Source organism: Hibiscus syriacus, unplaced genomic scaffold (assembly GCF_006381635.1).
Source record: "Hibiscus syriacus cultivar Baekdansim isolate YM2019G1 unplaced genomic scaffold, ASM638163v2 tig00111378_pilon, whole genome shotgun sequence".
Classification (NCBI taxonomy): domain Eukaryota; kingdom Viridiplantae; phylum Streptophyta; class Magnoliopsida; order Malvales; family Malvaceae; genus Hibiscus; species Hibiscus syriacus.
The window spans coordinates 12,865-26,281 of NW_024063074.1; the positions used below are offsets into that span (position 1 = coordinate 12,865).

At 32.0% G+C, this 13,417-nt stretch overlaps 1 protein-coding gene and 1 long non-coding RNA gene across 2 annotated transcripts; both read right to left on the reverse strand.

Moving 5' to 3' along the window:
- Positions 1–2,885: 2,885 nt before the first annotated feature.
- LOC120159881 (protein SMAX1-LIKE 3-like) lies at positions 2,886–5,438 on the reverse strand. The gene is made up of 2 exons (XM_039170398.1): positions 4,069–5,438; positions 2,886–3,978 (listed from the first exon to the last, which is right to left on the reverse strand). Exons 1-2 carry the CDS (start codon positions 5,250–5,252, stop codon positions 2,970–2,972), a joined length of 2,193 nt encoding a protein of 730 aa, XP_039026329.1. The 5' UTR covers positions 5,253–5,438; the 3' UTR covers positions 2,886–2,969.
- Positions 5,439–8,655: 3,217 nt separating this feature from the next.
- LOC120159857 lies at positions 8,656–12,822 on the reverse strand. The gene is made up of 3 exons (XR_005519391.1): positions 12,198–12,822; positions 11,654–11,703; positions 8,656–8,705 (listed from the first exon to the last, which is right to left on the reverse strand). It is a non-coding gene; the product is annotated as an uncharacterized LOC120159857 (long non-coding RNA).
- Positions 12,823–13,417: the final 595 nt, after the last annotated feature.

Consider the following 13,417-nt stretch of genomic DNA (forward strand, 5'->3'; position numbering starts at 1 on the left):
TAATAAAAAAAAGAGAGAGAAATAGATGCTTATCTACAAATATACATTTCAAATTATTATTAGTCTTTCCTTCACTTTATAGATTTTAATTAAGAAACAAATGTTGATTTTAATGCTTTTTTTTTTCATGAGATTTATGTTTTAAGATTGTGAGTTATAAAAAGCAAATAAAAATATCTTGAAAATTGATTCCGAAACATCTTACCAAAAAAATTATAATTTTGAGACAATTTTTTTATATTTAAAAAATAGTTTTATTTTCTTTATTCATCTCTTTTATGAAAATAGTTTGCTTTGTTATTTATCTGCACTTTTTTTTTTTAACTTTCACTTTTAAGAGTAGTAAATTATGATTACTCTGAATTTTGTAATACCACAACTTTCTAATACTTTTCCCCATAGAAGAGAGAATGTTTGGGGTTTGGAAAAAAAGTTAAATTCTTTTAGAAAGCAAAAGGAATAGAAATTAAGCATAAAACGATGTGTTGGTCTCTTTTCTCTTTGCATTTTATTTTTCAAAGTGATGATTTTCCTCCATTCTAATTCTAAGACCCTAAGCACATAAAAGTTGCTTCTCCTTTGCACAACCCATAACGTTTCGGATTATACCCTTAACCTTAATTTTTACTTCATACAATAGCATAAACCGAGTGACATCAATGGTAAAAGAATTGTTGTTATCCCTTGAGGTCCCGAGTTCAAGCACCAAAAATGTCAAGAGTGTGAGTATTCAATGTCAAATGGTTGTAAATTATCTTTGGGCAGATAATGCATTGTACCTAACCTACATTAATCAAAAAAATACTTCGTCCAATAATATACGTATAATATAACTTCTCCACTCATACTATATTTATGAGGAATATACTAATATTCAATTCCATATAAAATTCTACAATAAATGCCATTTATCGATGTGTACCACTAACGTTAGATATCGCTATGCACTACTATTTTTTATATGTTTTAAAAATTTGAGGGATTTAAGTTGCAATTAAACCTTTTCAACATGGAATTTCAATAATAGTGGGATTTTAACCGTCGTTCCGTTTTTCAATCTATTTTGAATTTTAAATATTATTTAAATTAAAAAAGCAGTGTTTATATAAAATTTTAATTATTAATTTAATTTAAAAAACAAATAAAGTTGAGCTTAAATACTCTAAACCTCAATCACTCTATCACTATCTCATGGTGAACACCAAAAATATTGTTTTATTCCATCTCGACAATTATGATTGCATAACGAAAACGATAATAATGAACTTTATGAAGGCCTAATGAAATATTCAATTTAATGTTATAAGTATCGCCACTTGATTCTTGCATTAGTCGAGTTTAATCCAATGCAAACGATGAAAAACTACACATTTATTATCTAAACCATCACTTTTGTTCTGTTTAAGTACTTAACATTTCATTTATTTTATAATCATACCTAACGTTTACTTTTTATTTCATTTAAGTACATCACCGTTAAAAACTCAACGGAACTGATGTACGCGAGTATTTTATAGGTAAATTACATCATTAATCACTCAGTTATCTTCTCGATATTATTTTGGTCATTGAAGTTTGGTTTTTTTTAATTTAATCACTTAACAAGTTACTCTTATTATGATCAATCTAAATTTGTTAATATTTTTATGATGTGACATCTTTTAATTATTATTTTATTACTATATGATTAAAAAAAGGAAGGAACGAGTTGGAGGGGTTGATAAGAGTGATGTCATCAGCGTGGGGTGAGTGGTTTGTGGTTTAGAATTTTTGGTATAATTTTTGGGTTTGAGTATAATTTTAAATTTATTATTTTATTTTAATTATATAATAATAAAATAATAATAAAAATGTCATGTAAAAAAAATATTAATAAAATAAATTAGAATGAAACAAGATTAATTTGAAAGTTGAGTAGTTAAATTAAATTTTTTTTAACTTTTATGACCAAACCAAGAGTGAGAAGATAGTTGAGTGATGATTGATGTAATTTATCTATAAAAATGTTGGACAAGAGTTTTGTTAAATTTTTAACGGTGGGGTATTAAAAAGGAATAAAAAGTAAATATTAAATATGGTTTTGAAAAAAAATAAAAGTTTATGTACTAAAATGGAATAAAAATAATAGATTAGGTACTAAAAGTGAATTTGCCCATCAATTTAACGAGCATGAGCAGTGCGAAACATAAATTATGTATGGAATATTGATTCGCACGAGGCATACACGAATACATTAAGCTTCAGTCGTCCGCCATTATATAAGAGATTAAGGATTATAAAGGATAAACTATACAAAAAAATATTTATGAACTATTTTTTCTTTTGTTATATATTTTTTTGTATTCAAATAATTTAGTGACATTTTAAAGATATTCGAAAAATAAGTATTCTTATTTTAAATTAATATTTTTTCTTTAGTTTAATTAGATGTGTTTAATTTATAGGTCAATTGATCCAAAATAAGTACGGTAAAGGTACATTTTGGAGTAATTCTTTTAATATAATTTGTTTTATTCATAAATTCATAATATCAAAACTCGAATTCTTAATATTATCTCAAAGTTTTAATATCTCATCTTACGAGATAAATTGATTGTTGGTTGTTTTAAATTTAATTTTTTATTAAGTTAAAGTGATTACAAAGTAATATATATTCTAAATATTCTCGACCATTTAACAATTAATCACCAATCATCCTGTTGTAATAGTTAAAACTCGAACCTGTAACCTTTAAGAATAATAACAATTCCTTTAATCGCTTAGGTAAGTTGGTTTCGTGATTTAAATTAAATTTTGATTTATGTTTTAGAGTCTATTTCGGATAAATGAGCAGAAGATGATTAATGAACATATATTTACAGAAACATGATTAGTCCAGTCCTAGGAATGTCTGAGAATCTAAAGACAATTTGAAGAAAGAGAATTTTCATGGAAAAAGAAAAGTTGAGCCCTTGAAGGATCGCAAAGGACTACAGCTCCTGAGTTTTGAAAACGATCCTTCTGTCCACAGATTGAAGAAGCCCAATATCCTGGATTGATTGCTCTTCGAGACTATCATGGTCAAGGGACATATTCAAATCCAATGACACGCAAGGACTTGTAGTCTCCTCCGATCCACCCACTTTATCTTCCTCGAAAGTACCATCCGATTTCAGCTTTGCAGGAGGAGAGCATGCTCTTGATCTCGAGCTGAAGCTTTCGCAGCTCAAAATGACGATAGCATCACTGAGGTCAGCTTCTTCTCCATCTGCTCTGCTTATTCTTCCTCTTTGAATCGCTCTGTGGAAACCCATTTGAGAGAAGTAATCTGATTGCTCAACATCTTCAATGAAGAAGACTCGATGTGGGTTACACGAAACAGCTTCAGCGAATCTCTCAATGTAACTGCAGCTCTGTTCGTCTCTTGATCTCTTGCTTCGACAATCTTCCGTTGAATCCGCTTTCGTAGATGAAAAGCTGCTTAGTTCAATGGAGACGAAGTTGTTTTGTGATCCGAAAACAAGCCTAGCCAACTCTTTACCTATCTTCTCTTTAGCTTGAACGTCGACACCTTGGAAGAAGAACCAAGTTTCTTCTTTAGTCGACTCACCATCAACCAACTTCCATTTTCTTCGTATCATCCCGGACCTGCATTTCAAGATTGTGGTCACGATCTCCGGAACTATATCTTTCTGCCATGGCACCTTGTTTTCCAATGCAGTGCAAAGGGTGGTCAAGTTATCGGCATTCAGCTCCTTGAACTTGTGAACATATTCCATCTCCATCACATCACTGGAACAAGCTGAGTTAGGGCTCGAGGATGGGTGTGGTCTGGGGTCCTTATAATTATGTTCTGCTATATATAATCTCAAAGCACTGGTGGGTTCAACAGTCTGTGTAGGTTCAACCACAGGGCAGTCATGGTGTTGGGGTTCAGCCCAAGTCGACCAGCTCGACCCGTTCCCAACTTTATTGCTTGTGGCCCGACTTTGTAGCTCGCTGAAGAAGAAAAGAGAGAGAGAGAACCAAGAAGTATAAGATTAAAGCCGTAATAACCAGTGTGTATTTATGCAAGGATTATTAGTTTACCTATCAGTGATGAGACTGAAGCGTAAGCTGCCTGCAGGAATCGTTAGAGGATGCAAACCCCAAACAGTTTGCAGTGATGGATGGCCATTTTTGCATCTCATGTAAGTTTGGAAAGTGGCAGACCCCATGAGCTTAAACCTCCCACTCTCCCCAATGTTGGATACCAATAATTTCCCAATCTCCATGATCATATGCTCTACTGGACAGTAATATCCCCTACTTTGCTCACTTGAACTTGCTCTATACTCAATAGCCCATTTGAGGTCACCCAGATTCAAAACAATCCCCTTGCCTAAACAATTCCCAACATGCTTCTTCAACTCTTCAAGTTTTTGCTCGACCTCTACTCTATTTAGATGCCCAAAAGATGAGAAAGAAAGGTTTACGAACTTAATATTTCCTTTATCAGCTTTGTGTATCAGAGCATTAACCACACCTTCAATGCTGGAAATACACTCTCCCACGACCACAAAACTTCTTCTCTTTTCGTTCATCAAATTCTCCATCACGAACATGACATCTTCGTCCCTAATTATCGGATCTGATCCTCTTGGTTTCCCAGTTTTGTTGCTTGCAACTTGAGAAGCAGTATGAGGTTGAGAGAGGGCTAAATCAGCGTTGCTACTTTCCCTAGACTTATTACTGTCTACTGAAGGAGAGTTTTGAGAACAGATTTCTAAGGAAACAGCTTGTTCCACGTTGCTTTTGACTTGCGTACTAGTGAAACCGGCTTCTCTCATGACCCTACTTACGTTAGGATCATCTAGAATCGATATTATAAGCTGCTCCAGCTCTATCTTAACAGCTAGCAGCGGTTGTTGCGGGTTCTCAATGGATCCACGCCTCTGGTGAGCCTGAGCACGCTTGAAGGCGGCAACCAAGGCATTAGAGATGGAAGGGTATTGCCAATAAGTTCCCAACATCGGACTCGAAGCCGAAGCCGGAAGGCGATTGAGGGCGACGTTGAAACAAAGCTCCAAGGCTCGACACTGGAGTGGATGTGCGTGGGATTGAATACAAGCCGTACGGAGAAGACCGGTAGAAGCAGAAAGCATGGTGTTAGCTACATGGAGGGGAGTGACCTGAGCATGGCCACGCCGCCTAGCCAGAGTAACAGCTTGCTTTACCACGTTGGCAGCCTCGTTGGTTAGAGCTTGTTGCACCGTGCAACCCCCGGCTCGCATGTTGTCTCGCCCGAAACCTATTTTCCCACTGGAGTATCAAGTGAAAGGACAGTTGAAACAAAATGATTAGATGAAGGAAAGTTTGAGAAGTTGAAGCTTCATGGAACAAAAAGGGTAGAGGATGGAAATCATGAGAGTGGGTTATGGTATTTAAGAATTAAATAGCAGGAAATAGGAAGTAGTATATTTTTGGGGGTTGGGAGATTTGAGTTGTGTAAGAAGCAGCTAGTGGACTAGATTTGAGAGATTTGGGTGTGGAGATAGCTAGGGCGCTATGCTTTCTTGTAGGCGAGGTTAAATTTTGGGGTCCAAAGTCGATTTTGTAGTGCAAAGTGGAATACATGTGCTGACAAGCATAAAGGATGCAACAATATCAATACAATCACAGATGGATCGAGGAGGAGTGGGTGAAAGTAGTTTATCTTCCAAATTTTCAGATCGATACATATTTTAAGTATTTTCTTTATATTTTTTTATTCATAATTCATCCTATTATAAGTTTGTTTTCCCTGACATAAAATTACGTCCGTCCCTAACACAATAGTGTTTTTACCCTAAAAATGATGAAACCACCTCTAGATCTTTGTCTTCAATATACACAATAGTATATTCATCTTCATTCCTGATCTTGTTGAAGCCTACACTATCTTAGCCTACACAAAAGTATAAATTTATCGTTAATACTTGGTATCATTTTATTTATTTGTTTTTGTTAATGTAAAGAAATATTTTTAAAATTAGAGGTGTTCATTTTTTTGGTATTAATCGAATTAACTGATTGATAATAGAATTAGTTTTGTTAGAGAAATGTTACTTTTTGTCAATATTCAGTTAACGATTAATTTAGTTTGAACTTGATTAATTAACTAAACTAATCAAAAATATTAAATATATTATATATATATAATAAATATACACTCATTTTGAGCTAAAACCATCTAAAATTAAGACTCAACTATTCTTTAACTAAATAACCCCATTGGATTATCAAGAACTAATTAAATTGTAACTCAAATGAAAAATCTCTATTGAACTCAAATTAATCTAACTAAAAAGTAATTATAAAAAATTTAGTTAATTTAATCATCAATTGAATTAATCGATTCAATTCGATTAATATTTAAAAAAATAATTTAATTGATGGGTTAAAATATTCCATTAACAAAAATTCGATTCAATAGAATTAATCATTTTAAACTCTACGTAAAATAAAAATACGTACTACATGTATATGTTTTGCATGGGGATTATAAACAAATATGGGAAAGTCTCACGTGCTGCAGATTTAATATAAGGTTAAAGAAAGATGTTACTGGTTTTGTTATTATTTTTTAATAAAATCGGTAAAAAATTATCGAAAATATTATTATTTCTATCGGTTTTGTTATTATTAGGCGTTTTACCGGTTTTGTTAACATATATAGTAAAACGCTACTGGTTTTGTTATTTTTTCTACCGCTTTTGTTATTATTTGCACTTTACCGAAAATATTAAAAAACATTAATATTTTAAGTTGAAATAATAATAGTTTAAATAATTTTTTACTGTTTTTATTTTTTAAAAATAAAAAAATCGATATCGTCTTTCCTTAGTCGAATATTAATGTTACGGTACGGTATAACTTACCAAAACAAATACGCAACTCCCAAAGCACAAACATTCTACTCCCACAGTCCCACTCACAACCCTCTCTCTATCTCTCCATTATTTTATAAAGTTAACGGAGCTTTTGGACCCTCTTGAGTTCAAAATTAGGAAGAAAAATGCAGGAACAAATCATAGGAAAAAAATGCAAAATATGACAAGAGAACGGGAGCTAATTTATTTTAACGGTTAAAAGAATTATTATTGTTCTCAAAAGTTATGAGTTCCAACACTAACGAATGTAATAGGAATTAAATCATTTATTGTTAAATAATTAAAAATATTAAGATAAGGATTTTTTTTTGAAAATTATAAGATAAGGAGTCCCAAAGGCTCGTATGACAGTTTTTGTATCCATAACCAATTGCATGGAACCAAATCATTTGTGAACAAGGTAATTGTTCTAAAAAATAATTTAGAATAAGATTTGGGCATGTAAATATATTTATGTATATGTAGTTATTTTTTACACATTTACAAACATAATTAAATAAATAAATAAATATTATTTGTGAATATCGTAAGATAATTCTTTTGGGGTAAACTATATTAATGGTCATTAATTTTGAGTAGTTTTTGTTTTTCCCACATAAATTTCAAAAGTTACAAATTAATTACTAATGTTATCGATTTATAACAAAATGATCATTCTATCGTCATCTCTCTTAAACTGATGATGTGACAATGTTAACAAAAAAGTTAATATTTAGTTTTACCCCTAAACTATTGCTAAGATATCAAATAAGTCCTTACACAATAGTTTTATATCTAATTTATACCAAAAAGTTTCTAATTTTCAAAAAAAAAATCAAATAACCTCCACCATATTCCTCCCCTCCCACCTCATCAGCTCCCACACCTTAAAAGAATGCGTGCTCATATAGAAGCATTTATATTGAAGTTTATTTCGCACGTATGACATAAAAATAAAAGTCCAGAACAAAGCCAGTGGTGCATATTGCTCGTCATTATATTATACTTGACAGAGAAAACTGTGCATGGAATTGGCTAGAAGAATTTGTCTATTATATCAACCATGCAAATACTATATATAGCCTCTGCCTGATTCTGGTGTTGTGGGTGTTCTAATTCACTGCTTCTCTTACATTCCTCAGCGGCAGCGTGCCATTACATAGGAAGAAGAACAGCACTCACAAGTCACGCCCCTATATAACTAAAATCGATGCACACAAAAAGGAGAGATCTCCCTTTCTTTCCTCAATCATCTAATCCTAATTTTTACTTGGTTTTTTAATGCAAAACATTCGTTCCCAACCCCATGCTTTCCGTTAATGCTTCTAGTCTTAAACGTCTCCCTCAAAAACAGCCATTACAAAAGAGAAAAAAGAACAGAAAATAAAATAAACAAAAGGAGAAAACCCATTTATTAATATCAAATGTAACTACAGAACACTACAATATTCTCGATGCTGTTGAGAATACCACATTACATACATTCCTGTTCTATACCATAGAACATATACATGTCATGTTAGAACATACATTCATATCTCTAACTCATCGTGAGTTTAACAAACAAAAGACTCCCGAATCAACCTAAGAATTTAAATAGCGTAAACGTATGCACACAAGTAACATTACGTTACACTGTCCTACATGGTTGTGATGAAACAATTATATGATTTGTATGCATGTGAGTGGTTTAGACAAACTGATAGAGAAGTAGGACCCAAGGAATTCCTTACAACAACAAATAATCCAAAACTCCCAGCTGTTTATTCTTTTTCCCCAGTGAGTATTTTTCTCAGCCTTCTCCGGTCAAAAAGCGTCTTCTCTACCTTTGTTGGCCTAAAAAGACATACAAAGGGGTCACCAAATTATTTGAATGCAAAGCATTTCTGAAATGCTAGAAAAGGAGTGTTTGAATGAAAGTGAGAGGGGAATATATGCAGTTTCTTAGACCGTCCCCAGCTATAACGGTTAAGCTTTGTTTAAAGAAGCTTCAAGCATATATATAAAACAAAATCCAAACCCCGAATATTTCATGGTAATCTTTGTTTGGAACACTAAAAGAGATACGGGTCTCAAAGTGAAAGTTAAGAGGGATACCTTTTCTATTCATTACCTGTCAAAGCCTTTAATTTTTTCCTCAAGGGAACACATTGCATTGGAGCTAAAATGCTTTTTTGTATTAGAGGGATAACTTTTAAAACTTTAGGAACGACTGATTTATAAAATTTCAGGAAGGGCGAAAACATATTTTAATTGAAAAAAATTTAAAATATAAAATAATTTTAATTTTTGGGGGAATTACCCCACCTACTTCCCTTGATGGATCCCTGATATATACACATATATTATTGTTTTACTTTAAGAAAAATACTCTCTCGTAAAAGCAAATATGAAAAGTAAAATATGGCATTATCTACTCAAAAGGGCCACTGGTTTTATGCTTTTAAGCTTCAAATAAGCATCTTTTGATCTATACGTGGCCATGTGGAAGAAAGCAATATCCAGAGGAACAAAACCCTCTAAAAGAGAAAGGGAATTGTTAAATAGTGTTTCATTGTGGCCGCCCAAAACTTTAAAGGTTTTAACAGTGAAGAAATTTCTCTCTTTAAAAAAAGTTGTTTTAATTTTGACATGACATCTTTGTTAATGTAAACGCCTAAAAGGTAATGGAATTACGCACGACCGTTATTAACGAGTAGAGTAGATCACTTAATGAGTAGTTCGAATTTGATTCGATAAATACTCGACTTGAGTTGGTTTGATTTGAATTTGAACTCGACTCGAGACTTCAACGAGTTGAGCCGAACAAAGTCTAACTCGACTTGATAAGTTCACGAACAACTCGTTAATTTTTTAAAATATATTTTTAGTAATTACTTCAAAAATTATTTCATTCAAAAAATAAATCTAAATAATAATTATTAATTTATTAATAAATAATAAAAAATAATAAGTTAACTAATCTATTAGTTTTTAATAAGTAATAAACTAATCTATTATTTTTTAATAAATAATAAAAAATAATAAGTTAACTAATCTATTAGTTTTTAATAAATAATAAACTAATCTATTATTTTTTAATAAATAATAAAATATTATTAATTATAATATTATTTTAATTCAAAATAAACACAACTCTAATATTCTCATATAGTATTAGTAAATTTTATTTTTAGTTAAAAAAATAAGATAATTTTTTTAGTGAGCTTAACGAGCAACAAGTCAAGTCGAACAGTAATATTTTTTAACGAGCATAAATCAAACATTATCTAACTCACGATCGACTCGCTCGATAACCATCTCTATGTGCCACACACTCCTTTTCTAACAAGTTCTCATTATTTTATAATCACTCATATCCTCTGCAAAAATTATTACCTATATTATTTTTTATGAAAAAATTATAAGAAAATTAAGAATTGAATTTAATTTCACTATACTTTGAATAACCCTAATAATCCTATTTTTAGTTTTTTTTTTAATTCTCTGCACTAGCGAAGAGCTCGAACTGAATAAATTCTTGCTGCTTCTTGATTTGCACACGGAATTTCTCGTGTCTTTCGCCTGAAATGAACATACAATAAAAGTATCGTACAACAGCAGGACAACCTCAACTATATATTCTTCGAGGAGCATTTGTCGATTTAAACCGACAAAACTGACTCCCTCAACTAATTTGATTTGATTTAGGATATTTAATCAACTTTTGGGTTATGAGATTAACTTTGTTGGTTATTTCTATTATCAGTTTAGAATTTTCAAAACTAGTCCAACCAAAAAAATAATATTTTTTTATTAAAATACATAAGTTGATTAAATATTTTATATTACATATATATTATTTATATAAATAAAGTCGGTTAAATAATTAATTGAATTGGTTAGCTTTAAGTTGGGTTTAATTGTACACTAGTTTCGCAGATGTTTTGAAAAATAACACTTTCAAAAGTGTTGTAGAAAATAAATTTTAAAAGTATTATTTAAAAGTGTAGTTTAAAATTTATTTGCTTGAGATTGTTGTTAAAAATGAATTTGAAAAAATAAAATGTTCATTATAACATTATGTTAATATTAAATTATTGAAATAAAACGTAAATATATAATTGAGCGGAGCTCATGCATTAGTAAAGGTAAAATTATAATTTACTTCCAAAAGTAAAGTTGAAAATAAAAATGGCTAGAAATCCTAACTTTTGCGGTTAGTTTGAAACTACCGTTTCCACCGTATTTTCTTTTATTTTTTATATCCTTTTGACTTTGATTTTGTGGTCAAAATGGACATTTTAACTAAAAATGCTTTTATAAAACCACACCAAACAGGGACTGTGTTTGTTTAGAGTATAAAATTTGATCGGATTGATTTTTGTAGGTTTGATCGGAAAACCAACAGACCCAACTGAAAAAACCACTCCCCCTTGATTACGTCCATTGTGTTGGTTTCGTTTTTCCTTGATTGAACTTCTCAAAATGATCTTTAAGAACATGTGTCATGCAACGTTACTTTATGCTCGTACATGAATATATCAGGCATAACCTCATATAAATGAACAGTCTATTAACTTGCTAAATGAGTTAAAACTATGTGATTGTTCCTAAACTTTAGTCCTGAGCAAACTTCATTACAAAGAACTATGGATTTATTTGGTAAATGGTGAATTTAGATATATGAACATAAGATTCCGCATAGTTTGATTATGACTGATGCACCTTTTGATGTCATGCAAAGCTGGAAATGCTTTGCAAGGAATAAGGGAATAGAGCGAGAGCGAGCGAAGTTGACGCACCGTGCACATGGAAAACTGCAGACGAGGAGAGTGGTACAATAGCTGCACTCCTGAAGATGATAAGACAGGAAATGGATTTTGATATGAGATGCTTTGTACAAGGCAGTAAGCCCAAAAAAAAAGCACATGTTCACAAAAAAAAAAAGATATGGATAATCTATTCAAGCATACATCAAAATCATGAGAAAAGATAGAAGGAAGGGATCTCTTATTTCTAAATGAAGTGGGTTAAAAAGGGAAAGGAAGACGACCAAAAGAGTAAATGGGAGCAGCTAATTTTCTAATTCACAATGCCATATTTACTTGTGCTTTAAAACATGTCAACTACACACAGCAACCAATAATAATGCCTAAAGAACAAAATAACATTCTTCGACTGTTGACAGTCATCTCATCTGTACTGGATTTTTTTTCCACTTTAGAAAAAAATTAATATATATATATATATAGAAAACACCTTTTCCTTTGCAAAATTAAACAGATTTCTTAGTTGAACCAACCTGCTTGATAATGAAAATTCATTCTTTTTAGTTAGCAGGCAAACCTAGAACTCAGGCTGGAGCTTTAGTCGCCTCGGCTATCCATATTTTTTCCTAGATAATCTTCCTGAAGCAGTGGAGCAAGCGTGCTCTCAACAGAGGACCTCTGCTTACTAGTCTCTTCAAGAATCAATAACTGAGCTGTCTCACAAGCCTTAGCACTATGGAAACCGAGTGTCCATCTCCCATCGGGAGGGGGATTGGAAACCTTAGATTGGTTGCCTCTAGCTTTAAAAAAATCTGGATCAAAATCTCTTATCCGAAGATGTAACCATGTCGGGTGGTCCTCGTCTATCTTTGGCTGGTTCAAGTGAAGAGGGAAAGAAACAACATTTCAATGTTATCAGAGAATCAACTATTCAATTCAGGCTTCAAGTATCTAAAAGAATCAAAGCCTTTTCATTGATTGCTTATGTCAAACAACACAATCATTCCGCAAGGCGAAGTTGCGGTCCATTACAAATCAATATACTCTGTTAATAACAAACCAGATTCATCCAATGTATAAAATGAAAATTCAAATTCAATTGGCTTAGCCGTCTCGACCACGATTTTTCTTTTTCACCTGGCATTTCATTTAGCATAAGAAATTTTATTGATAGAAAGGTATTGAAAAAATAAAAGGATAGTAACTAATGTTGGTTTTTGGCAAAAGTCCCACATTGGTTGTGTATAAGGAGGAGGGGAAATTCTTTTGTTATAAATAAAGCCCTCCTCCTCCTTAGTTAATCATCCCACAAATATAAGCCTTCTTCTATTTTAAAGGCTATTTGTATTCTTTCTCTCTTTGTAATATTTCCTCTATTAGTGAAATATTTTGGTGTTCTCTTTTATGTCTATTTAATAGCTATTGTCGGGTATAGTTGTTGTCAATTATTGTCCTATTAAAATTACTTGTCTTGGTAGTTCTGTCTAAGGAAAGTGGGTTTTAAGAGGGACCATTGTGACCCCTCCTCTTTCCTGGGAATCTACCTTGGGGTGATTTTTAGTACAATCGTTTTCACACTAGTCACCTAGATAATAGTTTTCACGGTGAATCTGTTATTGGTGGAAATTAACCCGAATTTCACAACAATTGGTATCAGCGCTCTTGGTTTATTTTAGTATGCTCTGTGGTTGCGGCTTAGGCTGATCTTCCACATCAGAAAAATTTCCTTGGGATAATTGACATTCTGCATTGGCAGCTATTAAATAGAATTTGTAGCAGAAATGGCAGACGCTTCTT